The sequence below is a fragment of the Oncorhynchus tshawytscha genome, linkage group LG05, assembly GCF_018296145.1.
Source record: "Oncorhynchus tshawytscha isolate Ot180627B linkage group LG05, Otsh_v2.0, whole genome shotgun sequence".
Taxonomy (NCBI): Eukaryota; Metazoa; Chordata; class Actinopteri; order Salmoniformes; family Salmonidae; genus Oncorhynchus; species Oncorhynchus tshawytscha.
Window position 1 is genome coordinate 31445008 of NC_056433.1, and position 20426 is coordinate 31465433.

Below are 20426 nucleotides of genomic sequence, written 5' to 3' on the forward strand. Positions count from 1 at the left end.
TACCCCCAAGCCATAAGACTCCAGAACAGCTAATCAAATGGCTACCCAGACTATCTGCATAGCAGCCCCCCGGAACACTGCTGCTACTACTCTGTTATTATCTATGCTTAGTCACTTTAAATAACTCTACCTACATGTCCATATTACCTCGACACCGGTTCCCCCGCACATTGACATTAACTCTGTACAGGTACGCCCTGTATACAGCCCCTCCTATTGTTATTTACTGCTGCTCTTTAATTATTTGTTATTCTTATCGCTTACTTTTTTCTGTATTTTCTTAACTGCATTGTTGGTTAAGGGCTTGTAAGTAAGGGCTTGTAAGTAAGCATTTCACTGTTGTATTCGGCACGTGACAAATAAAATTTGACTTGATTTTGATTTGATCATATCACCCAACCCAATGTCCTCCATCCACAAATGCACAATTGTTTTATCACAAAGGCAATATGGCAGCTGCCTGTATTATTGGCCTGGGGGATAATCTGTCATCGAGCTGCCTGCCTTTGTGGATGGATTTATGCTCACAGGGATTGCCTACCTTGTATTGTGTGCCGGTGTGAGGAGCTGGTTGCGTAAGAGGATCACCTTAGTAATTGTGTAATTCAAAAGGAGGATGCTCAGCCCATCGCATCCCCAGCAGCCCCCCCGAGACAGCCCAGCCCCCTCCATGTGTCTTATGAGTGGGTGGGCATGACTGGCTCCACTGCTAAGGGCCATTACTGCTTGAAGACACTGGCACAGAGGGATTACCCAGCCCCATGGAGTAGAGGGAATTAGAGAGAGACTGAGAGAGAGGGCAGGGGAAGGAGAGAGGGGTAGGGAAAGTGAAAGCGGACCCCTCCTCATCCTAACCGTATGCAGCGAATCAGGAGTGTTTCACACCCACATGGAACGGCTCAAACATAGCCTACCTTTGGAAGCCCAGACAACAAATGATCTGCCATTTGTGCCTGTGCCATATGTTGTTTCAAACATTCTTTCTTAGAAAACCACTCCTATTTCACATTATTCCATTGATGTCACTGGCAGCATTAAGTGGTCAGCTTAATACAGAGAAAAGAAGAGAGGGAGGGAGAAAGAGAGTGGCCACCAGGAATTCAACGGGATCAGGTTGAATTCATTTGTCCTCCACAGAGCTATGAATAAATACACATACAGTAGATGCCCAGTTTTAACTTTGCTTTTGGCCTAATATCCTTGCTTGTCCTCCCATCCCATGGCACAAATGAGAAGGGCACTTGTTGAGTGAGAAGAGGAGAAATGCTGTGCTTCTCACTCAAATGGCATCCTATTCCCTATTTCGTGTCCTACTTTTACCAGGGCCCATAGGTCTCTGGTCAAAAGTAGTACATTAGGGAATAGGGTGTCAATTGAGATGCATTCAGGGCTCAGGTCTCCTCCCTGCCTCCTGGGGGCAAAGTGGGGCCTTAGCTGCTCATTACATTAAAAAAATAGGGAGCTTCTGTGACAGTCAACATTATAAACAATGCACTAAGAGGATTACGCTGATGGACCTTTCTGGCGTTCCCACCGTCAATTATCAAAATGAAAAGTAGTGACTGGGCAGGAGCCTCTCTTGTTCCATCTCTCTCAGTTTATCTCCATCCCATTCTCTCTGTGTGAACTTCAGTAATCCCTTCTGTGACAGAGAGAATAAAGGCATATTTTCTGCCGCAAATGTTGTGTGCGTATGTGTGTGTGTGTGTGTGTGTGCCTGTGCCATGGATTATAAAAAAGGCCATTTAAATTTTAATGTTTCTAAAGTGCAAAACTATATGTTATGCAACTGTTCTGTACAAAACTAACCTAGCTGCGCATCAGTGGGCCAGCCATCCATGCTGCTCATGCCTATAACTCCCTCCATCCCCATGATCCTTCTCTCCCTCTGCCCACCGTCAGCTCGCTTCGTCGGGTCGGCCCAGACTAAAACGTTCGTGGCCCACCGTACTCTGACTGGCTGCGGGTCCATAGGTTGGGCAGTTTGGTAGTCGACAACGACTGAGGGTGAAGTGATGTCACTGTGTGTATGGTAGGGGAGGTGCTTTGACCCATGACGATAGGTCACTGAGTGAGTGTGTGTAGAGAGAGAGAGCGAGAGAGATTGTGTGTATGGTAGAGGGGTCCTTTGTTGTTGGTCGAGCCACGGCAGTGACATACCACAACTGCCCATGTGGTAAGGTGGCTAGGCGAGGGGCCACCCCGGGGATTCGCACAATGCTGACTGTCTGTGAGCGTAATGGGCTGAGACGATGTGCCACCACTACTGCAGCAGCGGACTTCAGCCAGCCAATGACACACCGCCGCCGAGGAGAAAAAGGCTGCTTCACACCCCCCCATCATCACAGTCACACCAGCCTACTCACATTATAGTGCACTACATTACACCATAAGGCTCCGGTTAATTTGGCAATTTGGGACACGCCCTCCCCCCAAGCAGTCTCCTGAGACAATGGTGAATTTAAACTTCACAGGGATAATAACATTGACCTTATATGTGGATTAGAAGACATCACAAATCAGCAAGCCATTTTAAATACATTCATTTTCCTCAGTCTCAATCTTAACTATATAACCTAATTTGTTACCTGAAATATAAGCATTAGAGAATTAAGTATTATACCTTGTTATGTACATAACTGAGTGAATTATGCTAATTTTCCAAGATATCACTGCAGGGACAACGTCATCTCTCAACCGTAGAATTGCTGCTGTGGGAGAGAGGTAGAGGGAGGAAGAGGCAGAAAAATGTCTCCATCTTGTGTTATCAAACCGTAACTGCAGCAGCACAGTAGAGCAAAGCCCCTTAATGGTACTACATACAGTCAGGGTCGGGGTCAATTCCATTTCCATTCACTCAATTCAGGAAGTAAACTGGAATTCCCATTCAAAATTGCCCTCATTGAAACATTAACTGAATTGACCCCAAACCTACATACAAGTACATATACAAGTCTGGTTCCCCTCTCAACCAACAGCAAATATATGACACAAACCAATTAAATTGTTCAAAAAAGGGAATTTAATGAGTAGTAGAAAACAAAAAAACAGAAACCATTTCAGCTTATGTCAAGCGATGTTGGCACTCTCCAGCGAGTGTGTGGTGAATGTTCTCCAGAGCTGAGGGAGTTTGAGGAGAGGTAAAAAAGACCCTGAGGGTTACCGTTGGTTCGCACATCATGTGTTCGCATCAAGGAGAGGTCACTAAGGGAGAGCCCATCTGTCTCTCACTGCGGGGGGAAAGACGCACAATAAAAAAAATAACAGTAAACAGACAAAGGGGGTAAAAAAGGAGAAATCAACACAGCGGTTGGAAGTAAAACAGCTGGAGATGCTCGAGGGGAGCTCAGGTAGCCTGTGTGCGGAGAACACCTAGAACACTGTGGTCCTCTGGGTATCGTCCGCTCTCTCCACTCTCTCTCCTCTCAAACGGAATGTCTCTGTGTGATCATGTAACGGCCGACGCCGTCTCCGCGGCTGCTCGCCTCTCCTATACCACAGCATACTGCTGATAGAGCAGCTCGCGGATTTTATAGTAGTCATCACACAGGCAGCCCTCCAGGCCGATGCGCCCTGCCTCCGTCTGTACAGGGGGGGGGGCGACATGGACAAGGGTTAGAGGGGTCACGCATAGTCACAACCATTTTCCCCCACTTTAACATCCACAAATAGATGTGGAGATGGAGAGTGCTGACTTTAGTATGCAGCAGAAATGTTTTGTTTATACATAGGTTGCCCCTTCAGCCTACAAACTACTTATCGCCGGTCAGGGCTGGGATTGGCTTATGCTGTCAAAGCGAGCTGAATTAACTAAATGAATGACTGTGGCTGTACTGTGGTGTGTTGGGGTAGAAGGACAGAGAGACGGACAACTCACCCTGCGGACGGCCACAATGTTGTTGCACACCAGCACTCCTCCCACAAACTCAGCCTGGATGCCTTCCCTCAGCAGCACCTGCTTGAAGTCGGACAGGCGGGGCTCGTTGATGAACACCGACTGGTGGCCTGGGATCTGTGAGTTAGACAGGGTGTGTATGGGTTAGAACCAGAACACATTATATACAACTGATCTCAGACCAGTTGTAATATACGGTTGCATTTACACAGGTAACCACATTCTGATATTTTTTTCCACTAATTGGTCTTTTGATCAGATGAGCTCTTTTGCCATGGTCATGCCAAAATATCAGAATTGGCTGCCTGTGTAAACGCATCCTATGTGGATTAGTGGAACCACAACCATACAGCTTCTGTACATCTAACCTCAGATCAGTATGACTCTAAGGACTATGTTAGATTTTTTGCTCATTTACTGGCAAAAGAGCTGATCTGATTGGTCAAAAGACACAATTAGTGAAAAAAGCTCCGAATTGGGCTGCCTGTGTAAATGCAGCCTTAGAAACAATTTGAATGGACATTCAAAAATGTTACGGTGAAACATGAAACAAAATATTTTCTAAGGATTACTGTGGCATTTAGAGGAAATAATCAAACTGCAAATGACTTTGCTATTCCAACTACAAACCTACATGGCCACGTGCTGACCAACTGGCAGGTGTCTTCACTGACATTTTCAACCTCTCCCTGTCTGTAATACCAACATTCTTCAAGCAGACCACCATAGTCCCTGTGCCCAAGAGCACTAAGGTAACCTGCCTAAATGACTACTGACCCGTAGCACTCATGTCTGTAGTCCTGAAAAGCTGGTAATGGCTCACATTAACACCATTATCCCAGATACACGAGACCCACTCCAATTTGCATACCGCTCAAACAGATCCACAGATGACGCAATCTCTATTGCACTCCACACTGCCCTTTCCCACCTGGACAAAAGGAACACCTACAAGAGAATGCTATTCATTGACTACAGCTCAGTGTTCAACACCATAGTGCCCTCAAAGCCTATCACTAAGCTAAGGACCCTTAGACTAAACACCTCCCTCTGCACCTGGATCCCCCAGGTGGTGAGGGTAGGTAACAAAACATCTGCCACGCTGATCCTCAACCCCGGAGCCCCTCCTGTGCTCCCAGTTCACCCACGACTGCATGGCCAGGCACGACTCCAACACCGTCATTAAGTTTACAGACGACACAACAGACAGCCTATAAGGAGGAGGTCAGAGACCTGGCCGGGTGGTGCCAGAATAACAACCTATCCCTCAATGTAACCAAGACGAAGGAGATGATTGTGGACTACAGAAAAAGGGAGGACTGAGCACACCCCCATTCACTGGAGCTAAGCTGCATGCCATCCAGGACCTCTATACCACATGGTGTCAGAGGAAGGCCCTAAAAATGGTCAAAGAACCCAGCCACCCCAGTCTTAGACTGTTCTCTCTACTACCGCAAGCCCAAAGCCTTCTCAACAGCTTTTACCCCCAAGCCATGAGACTTCTGAACAGGTAATCAAATAGCTAACGGACTATTTGCATTGTGTCCCGTAAGTAAGCATTTCACCTGTTGTCTTTGGCGCACGTGACAAATAAACTTTGATTTGATTATCTGTAGTGACAGTTTAGATCCGAAACAGACACGTACGTTCGCTGCACACTACCTTCTCCGGCTTTTTGATAACGTTAGCAAAATTCCGCAACTTCATGGCCAACACAAAACAAATGGAATGTGTTAGCTCATGTTCACAAAGTATTTACCTTATTGAACACACTTCTGATCTTCGATCAGTTGAACTGAATGGACTCTGTGGAACCCCAACCATACAGTTTTTAATACTACTGGTAAATCTGACCTCCGATCAGTTGGACTCTGTGGATTAGTTCAGGGCTCGAGACAAACTTTTTGTACTTGTGGCACTGGTGTGAATCCAACTTTTTCAGTGGATGGCATCAGCACAAGATTTGGTTGCAACAATTTTTCACAGCAATAATGACCTGACCTGTGTCCCATAATGAACCTGCATTTCATATAGACCCAAGCTAATAATGACTAGCCACCTTTTAAATTAGCATGTCCTTGCAGGGCTTGAAATCCAGGTACACTAAGTTATCAAAAGTATGTGGACACCTGCTCATTGAACATTTCATTCCAGAATCATGGGCATCAATATGAAGTTGGTCCCCCCTTTGCTGCTATAACAGCTTCCACTCTTCTGGAACATTGCTGCGGGGACTTGTTTCCATTCAGCCACAAGAGCAATTGTGAGGTCTGGCACTGATGTTGGGCAATTAGACCTGGCTCACAGGTCGATTGGGTTGAGGTCAGGGTTCTGTGCAGGCCAGTCAAGTTCTTCTACACCGATTTCAACAATTCTGTATGGACCTCGCTTTGTGCACGGGGGCATTGTCATGCTGAAACAGGAAAGGGCCTTCTCCAAACTGTTGCCACAAAGTTGGACGCACAGAATCTTCTAGAATGTAATTGTATGCTGTAGCACTAAAATTTCCCTTCACAGGAACTAAGGAGCCTAGCCCGGTCTATGAAAAACTTCCCCAGACCATTATTCCTCCTCCACCAAACTTTACAGTAAGCACTAAGCATTAAGGCAGGTAGCGTTCTCCTGGCATCCGCCAAACCCTGATTCGTCCGTCAGACTGCCATATGGTGAAGCATGATTTATCACTCTAGGGAACGCGTTTCCACTGCTCCAGAGTCCAATGGCGGCTACCTTTACACCACTCCAGCCGGCGCTTGGCATTGTGCATCTTGCGATCTTAGGCTTGTTAGGCTTGCAGCTGCTCGGCCATGGAAACCCATTTCATGAAGCTTCCGACAAACAGTTGATGCACTGACATTGCTTACAGAGGCAGTCTGGACCTTGGTAGAGTGTATTGCAACTGAGGACAGACGATTTTTACATGCTACATGCTTCAGCACTCGGTAGTCCCGTGAGCTTGTGAGGCTTACCACTTCGTGGCTGAGCCGTTGTTGCTAATAGATGCTTCCACTTCACAATAACAGCACTTACAGTTGACCGGGGCAGCTCTAGCAGTGCAAGAAATTTGATATACTAACTTGTTGGAAAGGTGGCATCCTATGACGGTGCCATGTTGAAAGTCACTGAGCTCTTCAGTAAGGCCATTCTACTGCCAATATTTGTCTATGGAGATTGCATGGCTGTGTGTTCGATTTTATACACCTGTCAGCAATGGGTGTGGCTGAAATAACCAAATCCACTAATATGAAGGGGTGTCCACATACTTTTGCATATATTGTGTACATTGTTGTTAGGATGGACAAAAATAAAACCTTTTTTACTCAATCTCAATACTAGTGTTATTGGTAGCGATTTATAAGTCACTCTACAGTTGTAGGGCCCTATAAAATCAGTTTTATATTTTGGTAAACTCCGTTTTCCCGGTTTCATGATCCAGGTTTCAGAGATTTTTTTTCTTTCACTCTCATAATCACACTTTTTGTTTATAGAAAAAAAAACTAAAATGTGATGTACCAAGTCCACAACAACGCTTAAACCACATCAGCAGACCACTTAAGACGTCTGTGAACAATAATAATAATTTAAAAAAGAGGTTACAATGTACCCGTGATCGATACAAATCATCATGAAATGATTCTGCCAGGTAGGCCTACTTTGCATTCAACATTCAATTGGTATGTTTTTTTGAGAAAGCCTTTAGACATTTTCATTCATACAGTGCATGACGACCGAATCGCACATCGCAAAAGATTCAACCAAGACTTTGTCCCAAACGTTTTGAATACCTGGTTTGCATACCCATTGCTGTTTGAAAAAATATATAAAAAAATTAAAGGAAATTGTGAACCAAAAACAGACAAATAAATGTTATTTTTATACAAATCAATACTTAGAGTCAAATATGAATATGTCATCCAAAAATAATATTGCGATTTGTAACTATCAATTTTTTCCCCCATCACTAATCATTTCTATACATATAACCTCATATCAGTTTTACTCGGTGAGCTCCCTTCTCTCTGTTGCTAAATTAGCCACAGGCTAGCTTTCTTCCTGTGCATTGTGCTGCTCTTTGTGTCTATTGTCATATCAATCAAATGTATTTATAAAGCCCTTTTTTACAAAGTGCTATACAGAAACACAGCCAAAAACCCAAACAGCAAGCAATGCAGATGTAGAAGCATTGGGACTAGGAACAACTTCCTAGAAAGGCAGGAACCTAGGAAGAAACCTAGAGAGGAACCACTCAACCTATCATTTCCCTCTCTGAATAAAAAACGGTCCCGGGATCAACGCTAGTCTCCCTCTCCCTCGGGTCAGCGCTCTCCCATCCTCTTTCACTGACGACAAAGCCACCTCATTTTACCCTCTTTCTAGCTCCTCTCTCTCCCTTTGTCTGAACTAAGGGATTACAGCCAACCCTCCCCTATTCTGTGCCCTCCCCTCCGTCTATCCACAGTATCTCTCGCTACAGTACATCTCCTCTTCCCCTCCATCTCTCGCTCTCTCACCTCGTGGGCGGGCAGGGGCTCCAGGGTGGGGATGACGTCACTCTCCTCCGACGGCTCGCGCACGTCCTCGCCAAACAGCGTCTTCATGGCGCGCTGCTGAGCCACCACACTATGGTCTGTGGCGCCGTCGTCAGCAGGGGTCACGTCCATGGCCAGCTCGCCATCCTCCACGGCCTCCTCGCCAGCTCCCTTTTCACCCTTCACCATGCCCTCCTCGGGCAGCACGCCTGTGTCCACCTTGACCACGCGCATGTCCAGCACGCCGTCAATCCACGCCAGCTCCGTGTCCTTGGCGCGGCAAAACTGCAGCGAGCTCACCAGCGAGTCTTTCAACCGCACCTGGGCAGGAAGAATAAAATATTTCATGTATAAATGACAGAATGTGCTTAAGCTTAACATTTAAAATGTTATTGCACACAAACAAACTGCTTAACTGGGTCCTCTGTAGCCCAGATGGTAGATCACGGCGCTTGTAATGCCAAGATAGTGGGGTTCGATTCCCACGAATACCTGTACGGTATATTTATGCACACACGACTGTAACTCAAATGGAATATATTATAATAATATTATTATTAACCTTATACACAATTGACCCACTGTCAAGTTACAAAATTCTAAGATGACCTGGGTTAAATGAGTTGCAGTTACTTAAGCACATCATCATTCTGATTGGTGAATTGTGATAACACAACATTCTGTGTCAATTATTCACAATCATATAGGGCATGAGTCAATCTGTCCCAAAATATTTTAAATTAGCATGGCATTTTGTATAAAATTCGAACCCGACTGACCTGGTAGATGTGTGTCTCACTGGTGGCGTCCACAGTCTCCTGCAGCTTAGGCGTGTAGACCTTAATGTCCTTGGTGAAGGCCTTGCAGGACTCGGCCAGGTCCAGGCTGGCCTCGGGAGGGCCGTGCACGATCACCAGCTGCCGCGGCTTCATCTGATTGATGATCTTCTTGATAGAGTCGCCGTCTGAACGCCCCTCGTAGTCGATGTACGTCACCCTGGCTCTGCACAGAATGATCAGATAAGAATTTCTAATTTCTCAATATTTTAAATATGAATTAAGATATTAATTTTAAATGTGATGTAAAAAAAAAATATATACTATCAGCGTTATACAACTGGCAGTCTGCAGACCCCTTATTTTCAGCAATTTTCAGCAAAAATAAATATATAAAATGTTTGATTTCAATGTTTTTATGAATATTGCTAGCAACAAAATAAACACATTTTGAATTACATACCTACAGTAGAAAAGAGGAGAATATGTTATTTCTAATAAGACAAACTCTATCTCTTAACACTGAGCAAATTACACTCAATGGAGTATCTGACATAGGATTGAAAAAGCACCTGCAAATAGGCCACCAAGTGCCGCTGGCTGCTGTTAAGCCGCTAAATGGCTACTCTTAGCAAAAATGTGTTTGAGTTACCTTTCGAGCAAATAGGCTGTTAGAGTTTACACTTCCTATTCAAATTATGTGGGGAGATCAAAAAGCAATAAAATAAGAATAAAAAACACGACTTTTACATGCCATTATCATTCCCTTGACGACAAGACATGTGAATGTTTTCTCTCTTGCTAACGTATGATGGGGGTGGGTTTGCCTGAGAGGAGGTCCCTGATAATATTAGAGAAAAATACTAAGGTACTTTTAATATTATGCGCAAATTAAAATAACTATAGTCTTGGCATATCCACAAGGATCATTAAAATCCCAAACGTACACGTTTCAGCACTACGTGTTCTTTGTAAATCATTACAATATAAAAATTAATCATATTGTTTTTTTGCATTGAGAGGCTCTCTGAAGAAGTCTGCTTTCAATTTAGGTGGGTAGGCCCACTTACTTGATCTCCAGGTTCTCTGTAGTGGAGGTACACTTGGTGGGTACTTTGGATGAGGAGTCCTGGTCCATGGGTTCGTCTCCTTTGGCCATGCCCGACTCCAGCTTGTTCTTCTCCTCCTCTGTGGCCTGGAGCTCTGGTACCAGGAAGTCCTCCGGCCTGGAGACAGTCATTAATTAATACATCATCGTGTGAAGTTAAGCTCTGCTTCAACAAAAAATCCATAGCTCATTATTCAAAGGGGTTTCTACCGAGGTAAAAGACAGTCTGTGTAGAGCATTTTTACACTTCTGTGCCAACCGGACTGTACTGGCGCTGATATTTCCCTTGTCCAGCATCTATGGTTGATGCATAACCAGGTCAGCACAGCTCAGTTTTGATCAGCGCTTTAGTGTGAAAAGGGTAATAGTTTAATGACTACAGTACCTGATGATCTCTCCGTACTCATCCCATTTGACCCTCTCCTCGTGGGTGGGGAACATGGGGTAGGACTTCTTGGCCTGTTTGAAGAAGCTGCCCTTGCGGACGCCGTCTCCCTTCATCATCAGGTCGTGGTGTTTGGTCTTCACCATCGTCGGCAGCTCCAGGTCATCCTCCATGTCGCTCTCGTCACTGGAGTCCACATCCACCCTGAAAGACACAAATATATTAGACTCACACACACACAATCTTGCTGTGTTTCTTCATCTCAAAAACAAACATCTTCGTTCCCGGAGACCAACTTCATGAATCTGTATAGTATGTCCTCCACGCACACATGCGCGTAACACACACACAGAACAATACCCATGTCTGGGAATATTATTCACGGTGCCCAAATATTGTAAATAAGTTGAGGCCCAAAACACACAAACAGTGTCAGTGACTCACTCTTTTTCTTGTTCAAGTTTTTTAGCAGCTTCCTTCTTCATTCTCTCTTTCTCCAGGTATTCTTCCAGCTCCCTGCCTTCCAGCTTCACCCGTTTTCTAATCTGTCAACATGACAAGAAAATGAAATGGAGAAAAAAAAGGGGGGAAACAGTGCGAATGCCAGTGACACATCAAGCTGTTCCACGCTTGAGTTGAGACGGAAACAGAGACAGGAAGAGCCCTAGGGAGATGCTGCACCAAAATAAATAAATCCAAAAAGCTATCAGTTGGAGCCAAAATGGCCGCACAGCTGCTCTTCTATTTTTTTGGGTTCCCCAAATAGTATCGGATCCAAATGTAATGTCCCAAGAAGAAGTTACCCCGCCAAAATAATGCAAAAGTTAAATTTGAACTTCAATCCATGAGGAGAGAGTGCAAGAGACAGTCAACTAATAAGGCAAGCGTGCCAGGTTGTGCTGGTGTACCATGGTGTAATATCAAGGTACCAAAACGTCATGACACTTACAATAACATTATAGAATACTGTAGTACCATTTCATATGATACTACCAACTTTTTCAGCCCTACCGATATTAAGAACCTGCTGGTGCCGGTTATAACATGTTTAGAAAGTTAGTTTGGTTTATAAATTCAGTTGAATTGAAGCAACAGCCACTTGTATATGCAGGTCCAATATCCACTTCCCTTTCAAGCGCATATCACCTGTGTCAGCTGGAACCAGCCAGCCGCATCCCCTACCAGTGCTCACTCACCTGCTTCACTCTGTCCGCGCGTCTATTCCTCCGTCTGTTTTATTTACCCCCAATATAATTGAACCGCGATGGCGAGCAGGGATGCAGACCCAGACCCTTATGAGTCTTTTGTTGTTAGAATTGTACATTTGTTACATTGGATTAGTGCGCAAAGCTGATACATTGTATCATTTCATCGCCTGTTATAACAAAGAGCACGGACCAGTCTGAGTAGACTTTGCAAGCTCACTGTCATGCAGACTCGGAGTGTCAGGGAGGGAAAATGGAGCACCGCTTTGCGACAAGCATGTTTGCAGCTTTACAGCAAAAAGAAAACGCCTTGTCTCTAGCCTAAACATTACAAAAATAAGACCCATATTAACAGAGATGCCTTTTATTCTTTCCATCGGGGTTCGCGCGCATTTGACATCTTTTCACAAACCATGTCGCAGGCCGTTTTAAACTAATCCCGGGTCGTTAATTATTGGTTTGATAACAGTGTTCAGTCATGTAACCGAGCTAGCTAACAACCTGGTAACTTGACAGTAGGTTTAGGCAAATTTGATTGGCACAGGAAGAAAGGAAAAGGTATAATTCATATAAGGCCTAACTAATGTAAGCATAAACTATATCAAACATCTATGTTTATCTGGTCCTCCTTACATTCTGTTTGGTGTCTTAACGTTTGGAAAATTGGAAGCAGTGTGTGTATGTGAAAGAGAGAGAGAGAGAGAGTTGTGTGTTTATGAGAGTGAGTATGTGTTAACTGAAGAGGAAAGAAGGTTTCATGCAGTTTTTTCTCCATACTGACACACTGACATGCAGATCATTCTGCAGTATTTTCTCCATACTGACACAATGACATGCAGATCATTCTGCAGTATTTTCTCCTTACTGACACAATGACATGCAGATCATTCTGCAGTATTTTCTCCTTACTGACACAATGACATGCAGATCATTCTGACATGACACAATGATCATCATCTGCAGTATTTTCTCCTTACTGACACAATGACATACTGACACAATGACATGCAGATCATTCTGCAGTATTTTCTCCTTACTGACACAATGACATGCAGATCATTCTGCAGTATTTTCTCCTTACTGACACAATGACATGCAGATCATTCTGCAGTATTTTCTCCTTACTGACACAATGACATGCAGATCATTCTGCAGTATTTTCTCCTTACTGACACAATGACATGCAGATCATTCTGCAGTATTTTCTCCATACTGACACAATGACATGCAGATCATTCTGCAGGTACAGTGCCTTGCGAAAGTATTCGGCCCCCTTGAACTTTGCGACCTTTTGCCACATTTCAGGCTTCAAACAAAGATATAAAACTGTATTTTTTTGTGAAGAATCAACAACAAGTGGGACACAATCATGAAGTGGAACGACATTTATTGGATATTTCAAACTTTTTTAACAAATCAAAAACTGAAAAATTGGGTGTGCAAAATTATTCAGCCCCCTTAAGTTAATACTTTGTAGCGCCACCTTTTGCTGCGATTACAGCTGTAAGTCGCTTGGGGTATGTCTATCAGTTTTGCACATCGAGAGACTGAAATTTTTCCCATTCCTCCTTGCAAAACAGCTCGAGCTCAGTGAGGTTGGATGGAGAGCATTTGTGAACAGCAGTTTTCAGTTCTTTCCACAGATTCTCGATTGGATTCAGGTCTGGACTTTGACTTGGCCATTCTAACACCTGGATATGTTTATTTTTGAACCATTCCATTGTAGATTTTGCTTTATGTTTTGGATCATTGTCTTGTTGGAAGACAAATCTCCGTCCCAGTCTCAGGTCTTTTGCAGACTCCATCAGGTTTTCTTCCAGAATGGTCCTGCATTTGGCTCCATCCATCTTCCCATCAATTTTAACCATCTTCCCTGTCCCTGCTGAAGAAAAGCAGGCCCAAACCATGATGCCACCACCATGTTTGACAGTGGGGATGAGGTGTTCAGGGTGATGAGCTGTGTTACTTTTACGCCAAACATAACGTTTTGCATTGTTGCCAAAAAGTTCAATTTTGGTTTCATCTGACCAGAGCACCTTCTTCCACATGTTTGGTGTGTCTCCCAGGTGGCTTGTGGCAAACTTTAAACAACACTTTTTATGGATATCTTTAAGAAATGGCTTTCTTCTTGCCACTCTTCCATAAAGGCCAGATTTGTGCAATATACGACTGATTGTTGTCCTATGGACAGAGTCTCCCACCTCAGCTGTAGATCTCTGCAGTTCATCCAGAGTGATCATGGGCCTCTTGGCTGCATCTCTGATCAGTCTTCTCCTTGTATGAGCTGAAAGTTTAGAGGGACGGCCAGGTCTTGGTAGATTTGCAGTGGTCTGATACTCCTTCCATTTCAATATTATCGCTTGCACAGTGCTCCTTGGGATGTTTAAAGCTTGGGAAATCTTTTTGTATCCAAATCCGGCTTTAAACTTCTTCACAACAGTATCTCGGACCTGCCTGGTGTGTTCCTTGTTCTTCATGATGCTCTCTGCGCTTTTAACGGACCTCTGAGACTATCACAGTGCAGGTGCATTTATACGGAGACTTGATTACACACAGGTGGATTGGATTTATCATCATTAGTCATTTAGGTCAACATTGGATCATTCAGAGATCCTCACTGAACTTCTGGAGAGAGTTTGCTGCACTGAAAGTAAAAGGGGCTGAATAATTTTGCACACCCAATTTTTCAGTTTTTGATTTGATAAAAAAGTTTGAAATATCCAATAAATGTCGTTCCACTTCATGATTGTGTCCCACTTGTTGTTGATTCTTCACAAAAAAATACAGTTTTATATCTTTATGTTTGAAGCCTGAAATGTGGCAAAAGGTCGCAAAGTTCAAGGGGGCCGAATACTTTCGCAAGGCACTGTATATCATAGGAGGTATATCACCTGAATTGGGGAGGACGGACTTGTGGTAATGGCTGGAGCAGAATGAGAGGAATGGTATCAAACACGGTTTCTATGTGTTTGATGCCATTCCATATTCCTTCTTCCCATTCCTCCAGCCAAATCACAGGAATGCCTTTGCAAATATTCTATATAATAATATATATAATATAATATTTTTTTTATATAATCTTTTGAAATGAAATAATAAAAAAGGACCCCGATTACATAAAGCGTTCTATAACGATGCTCAACACTGGTGCCTTACATTACAGACAAGCTTTATAAAATGCACGCAAAATATCTGACTGACGCATATGGTTTCTCGCTATGACATTTTGAAGCTGTGCTACGACCTATATTCGAAAGAGACAAAAAAAAACGAATTTGCTATCCTGTCACTCTAAGCTAAACATTTTCTGCATCTGTCGGGATGCTGTCTGAGTGGAAAGTTTACTTTTGAAAAAAGTAGGCTACCATGCTTAGAGTCATAAGGATGTCCCAGACGTCATTATTTGCAAAAAGCAACAGTTTTGTAGCAAAAAAAAAGACACTCTGGTTCGACATTGGAGAAATATGGTAAGAATGCATATTTCTGGGCCCAGTCTTCCCTTAAACTTCTATTTTCATTAGCCACCTTTGTTTTGAGAGCGTCGTTTTCTCTTGATTGCAAGATGATTCACCCCAATCAACGCATAAAAATATATTTTAAAAACGAATTTAGTAAAGACATTGTTGATTATATCAGTGTAATCAGATAGAAATGATTATGTTATTGTCATTGAATTGACTATAGACACTTAACAAAAATATAAAAAGCAGCAAGAGCTGCCAGATCCCACAAGTGTTCCATATGCTCAAATCTTATTGCTCTCAAATGTGGAAAACAAATTTCTTCACATCCCTGTTAGTAAGCATATCAATAAGCAGATTAAATGGCATGATCATTACACAGGTGCACCTTGTGCTGGGGACAATAAAAAAGGCCACTAAAATGTGCAGTTGTATGTCTGTGCTACAGACATCTCAAGTTTTGAGGGAGCGTGCAATTGGCATGCGGACAGGAGGAATGTCCACCAGACCTGTTGCCAGAGAATCTAATGTGCATTTCACTACCATAAGCCGCCCTCCAACATTGTTTTAGAAGTTTTGGCAGTACATCCATCCGACTGTACAACCGCAGACCACATGTATCGGGACATGCGGGCGAGTGGTTTGCGGATGTCAATGTTGTGAACAGAGTGCACCATGGTGGTGGTGGTGTGGTTATGGTATGGGCAGGCATAAGCTACAGACAACGAACACGACTGCATTTTATTGATGGCAATTTGAATACACAGAGATACCGTGACAGAGATCCTGAGGCCGATTGTTGTGCCATTCATCAGCCGCCATCACCTCATGTTTCAGCATGATAATGCACAGCCCAATGGTTGCAAGGATCTGTACACAATTCCTGGAAGCTGATATACAGCAGCTTCACACAGCCATTGAAGAAGAGCAGGCACCAATCAACAGCCTGATCAACTCTATGCAAAGGAGTGTCACACTGCATGAGGTAAATGATGGTCACACCAGATATTCCCTTGTTCGCTGATCTACGCCCCTACCTTTTTTTAAGCTATTTGTGACCAATAAATGTATATCTGTATTCCCAGTCATGTGAAATACATAGATTAGGCCAAATGTATTTATTTAAAATTGACAGATTTCCATATATGAACTTTAATTCAATAAAATCTTTGAAATTGTTGCATGTTGCGTTTATTTATGTCCATTATACTAACCAGATGTGTTAAAGGCCCAGTGCAGTCAAAATCGTGATGCTTTATATACACTGTGAGGTTGGAATAATACTGTGAAAATGATGATAATGCCCTTTTAGTGTCAGAGCTGTTTCAAACTTTATTCCTGTTTAAGGTGGGAGGTAGTTTTGGCCATCAATGGTGATATCACCAAGAGGCAAATTAGTTAATAGACCAAGAAGAACGTTCCAAACCTCAATAACAGCCAATAACAGCAAATGTTCAGTCTTTCCCTCCCTACACAGACCACTCCCAAACAGTCATAGCAAACTTCTTGCTTGAGAAATTGCCCTTTGCTGAGAAACTAAACTTGTTTCTGTTTGACCATTTTAATTGAAAACACTCTAAGTAAGGTACTTATTGTTACCCAGAAATTATTTTATATTGAGATTAAAATGGCTGCATTGGACCAATGGTGTCCAATTTGTAGTGTAGGCCTATGAATTGGGCTGCTAATATACTAATTATGTTCTGACCCGTTGATTACTAGCCCAGAAAAATTCCCCCGAAGGAAAACCTAGTTGCCGCCCCCTGTCCTAGTCTCACCTCCAGGTCTAGCATCTTCTCCCCGGGGTTATCGATGAGGTAGCGGCCCAGGGTGCCAGGCGTGGTGCGGTAGGTGAGGATCACTGAGTTCTTGGCCTCCTGGCACCACTGGATGAAGAGCTCGCGGGAGAAGCCAGACTCCAGATCGGGCTGGCTGCAGAGCACCACCTTGGGGCTGGGCACACGTGCTAGGTCGGCCAGGCTGTGGCACAGGGACAGGTGGCGGAACTGGAAAGGGTTGTTGCGCTTGTCCTCGAAGCAACGCATCAGCTTGTCACTCATCCACTCCACCTGTAGGGGGAGAATATAACAGGCAGAATCACATCTCTTGTTAACGTGCCTATTACAATGACAGGATAATCACACAATATTAGCAGGACATGCGCCGTGTGTTACAACAACATTGAGAAAAAGATTAAATCCATCCCACAAAAGTCAATCATTGTAATATTTTTCACAAAATGTATGACCGAGCAGTGAGCACTATTGAAAAGTGAACATTAGCACAAAGTTGATCACATCTCCTCATGGTGAGTGAGCTAGAGACCTGGGTTCAAATATTATATGAGATCTTTCAAATACTTTAGCTCTGCTTCACTGAGCTTGCACGGTGCAACTGAACCAATGGAACAGTCCCAAAAGTGCAAACCCCACCCATCTGGCACTGCAGGCAGGCTGAAACAAACACTTAAAACTGTTTTAAAGATTGTCTGGTACTGTGTGACCATGTAATGAAAAGGGTATGCGTGTGGCCGAGACCTGAGACTTGGAGAACTCCACCACGTTGTAGCTGACGTTGTTGAGCAGGGCCAGAGAGTAGACCCCGAGACCGGCGTCCTTCGTCCTCCAGATCTGGTCCAGCAGTTGAGCCAGCTCAAGCACACGGCCTGCCGTATCCACGGCAATCAGCACGTTGCCGTCACCACGTAGCGTCTCCATCACATTGGCTGAAGGGGGAAATGATTGGCGGGTTAGACATTTTTTTAATATTCAACGTTTAGGTATTACTGTAGCCTGGGCCCAGATCTTTTTGTGCTGTCTAGCCATGGCCATGATGTGACAGTAACCACAGGAGTTGGCAAGACAGCATAAAAATATTTGTGATCAGGATAGCATTACTGCACACATGAGTGAGAGTTGATTAACTTACTGAGAAGCTGCTCGTCCCTTTGTTTGCGACGCGGCTGCACGTATGTAGCGTTAAAGGAGTCTGTGATGAGCAGAGAGGGACGACTCACCGACTCCAATGTACACCCATTCAGGTGGCTGGAGGAAAGATTTACAATATGTTGGGGGACCAACTTCATATTGATGCCCATGATTTTGAAATTAAATTATGTTTGATGAGCAGGTCTCCACATATTTTTGATCATGTAGTGTGCCTGAATGTCAAGCCCTGCAAGGACATGCTAATTTAAAAGATGGCTAGCCTTTATTAGCCAGGTTCTATATGAAATACAGGTTCATTATGGGACACAGGTCAGGTCATTATTGCCGCGTAGCTGTTTCAAATTGATGAGGCCAATTCCATAATAATGCCCATGATTTTGGAATGTGATGTTCGAAGAACAGGTGTCCACATACTTTTGGTCATGTACTGTACCTTGAAGGTTCAGCAGCAAAATAAACATGCACTATCCAGTCTCTACTCACATCTCTCGCTTGTGGTTGAAGTCCACCGCGTAAACAATCTCCTCCTCCCCATCCTTCACAATCTTCCAGATGGTCCCACCGATCATGTGACCAGCAGGAAGTGGAGTGATGGACAGACCATGTCCTTTCCCTGTCCAGAAGAGTAAAAAGGTTGTTTGAGCTATAACAAGGAGGTTACTCAATAGAAATATGATCATTCAATCACTATGTAAGACTGATACATGTTTTACTGACCTTTCAGATTTACAATCTGGGAGTACTTCAACTGCTGGATTTTATCAAAAGCGCAGTCTACATCATCCAGGGTGAACAGGTTGAAGTCCTCTGTGTTGTTGCGCGACTACCAAAACAACAGATCCCAATTGTGAGAATAGTTTTACAGTGCACGGTCACCTCTTGTTCAATAGGACATCACCCACATCCCCTAGCCTGGTCCCAGATGGGTTTGTGCTGTCCTGCTGAGTTGGCAAGACATCACAAACAGATCTGGGACCAGGTTAACACACCCCTGCCTTTACCTGATACAGGTCATACATGAACATCTGACCCATCTTGTAGACGGGGATGGTGGCGTAGATGGGGCAGTTGAGGCCCAGCTTGCCCACGGCGTAGGGCAGAGCCCCCAGGTGCAGGGGGTCAGGGTGGGAGAGGAGCACCGCATCAACCTGGTGGACATACCTATTGAGAAGTGGAATGGCCCGTAAGAGATCTGATTGACAGGGATAAGTTCTAGTTGTAGACTTCAGGAATCAAAGACAATGTCTAGATAGTGTAGATCAGTGATTCTCAATCCGTACCTCCAATCACATTTTGCTCTGCACATGTGCCCCTTCATGTGTAACCAATCATTAGGCCTATGTTCTGAGTCTTACCAAGTACTCCCTTTGGATAGGCCATGTACCCCATTGAGAACTACTGGCTTAGATGATGTGTGTTCTACCTTTTCATGGCATCAATAATGTCCATAGAGAAGCTCTCATCCCAGCCACAGTCCAGGAGGAAGCGGAACTCATCCACCTGCAGCAGGTAGCAGAGGGCAGACTCCTCCTGCACCCCTGACACAGCGGTCAGTTTGATAATAGAAGTCATTCTCCTCAGCTGTCATACTGCAGGGACAAGACCATTACCTAGTTATCAACAAGATGGCTATATATTTCAAGCCACTTTCACATGCAAAAAATATGACTGACGACGAACAGGTCTGCAGGTCTGATCTTTATAATAATGTGAACAGACATGGTCCATGAACGGTACATGGACATGATACACTTACACAGCAATTCTTAACACTACTCATCATACAGAACTAGTTAGAGAAGCCATGCTACCTATTCTGTTTGCAGTCCATGCTAGCTAACGTTAGCTAGCATGCTAAGTTGGCCATCAGACTAATTGTCCTATAAAAATGGGCCATAGAGTAACATACCATAAAGTGCTATATAATATTTCACAAAAACTGAGCAAAGAAATCAATAACATGAACAGTCTAACATTACGGCATTTTCAGCAACGATTGTCAACACGTCTTTCAATGAAGCGGAAGCTTGCCGCTGAAAATGTGAGAGGTCACTGGGGAGGTACCATCAAGTCATATTTATCGCATCGTGAATAGAATAACTTTTATTTTCAAAGAAGA

The 20426-nt window shown here is 43.8% G+C and overlaps 1 protein-coding gene across 5 annotated transcripts; it reads right to left on the bottom strand.

The window, feature by feature from the left end:
- Window positions 1–2999: 2999 nt before the first annotated feature.
- On the bottom strand, window positions 3000–20370 carry LOC112250476 (cleavage and polyadenylation specificity factor subunit 2-like). 5 transcript variants are annotated; one of them, XM_024420659.2, is made up of 15 exons: window positions 20282–20370; window positions 19731–19896; window positions 19309–19468; window positions 19025–19130; window positions 18791–18920; window positions 18288–18403; window positions 17897–18084; window positions 17138–17428; window positions 11138–11238; window positions 10694–10897; window positions 10271–10426; window positions 9204–9426; window positions 8407–8745; window positions 3878–4012; window positions 3000–3583 (listed from the first exon to the last, which is right to left on the bottom strand). In XM_024420659.2, exons 2-15 carry the CDS (start codon window positions 19877–19879, stop codon window positions 3491–3493), a joined length of 2391 nt encoding a protein of 796 aa, XP_024276427.2. In that variant the 5' UTR covers window positions 19880–19896; window positions 20282–20370; the 3' UTR covers window positions 3000–3490. The 5 variants fall into 5 exon arrangements, with proteins under 5 accessions (XP_024276427.2, XP_024276428.2, XP_024276424.2 ...); XM_024420660.2 differs by having other exon boundaries at window positions 20287–20351; XM_024420656.2 differs by having other exon boundaries at window positions 20217–20350.
- Window positions 20371–20426: the final 56 nt, after the last annotated feature.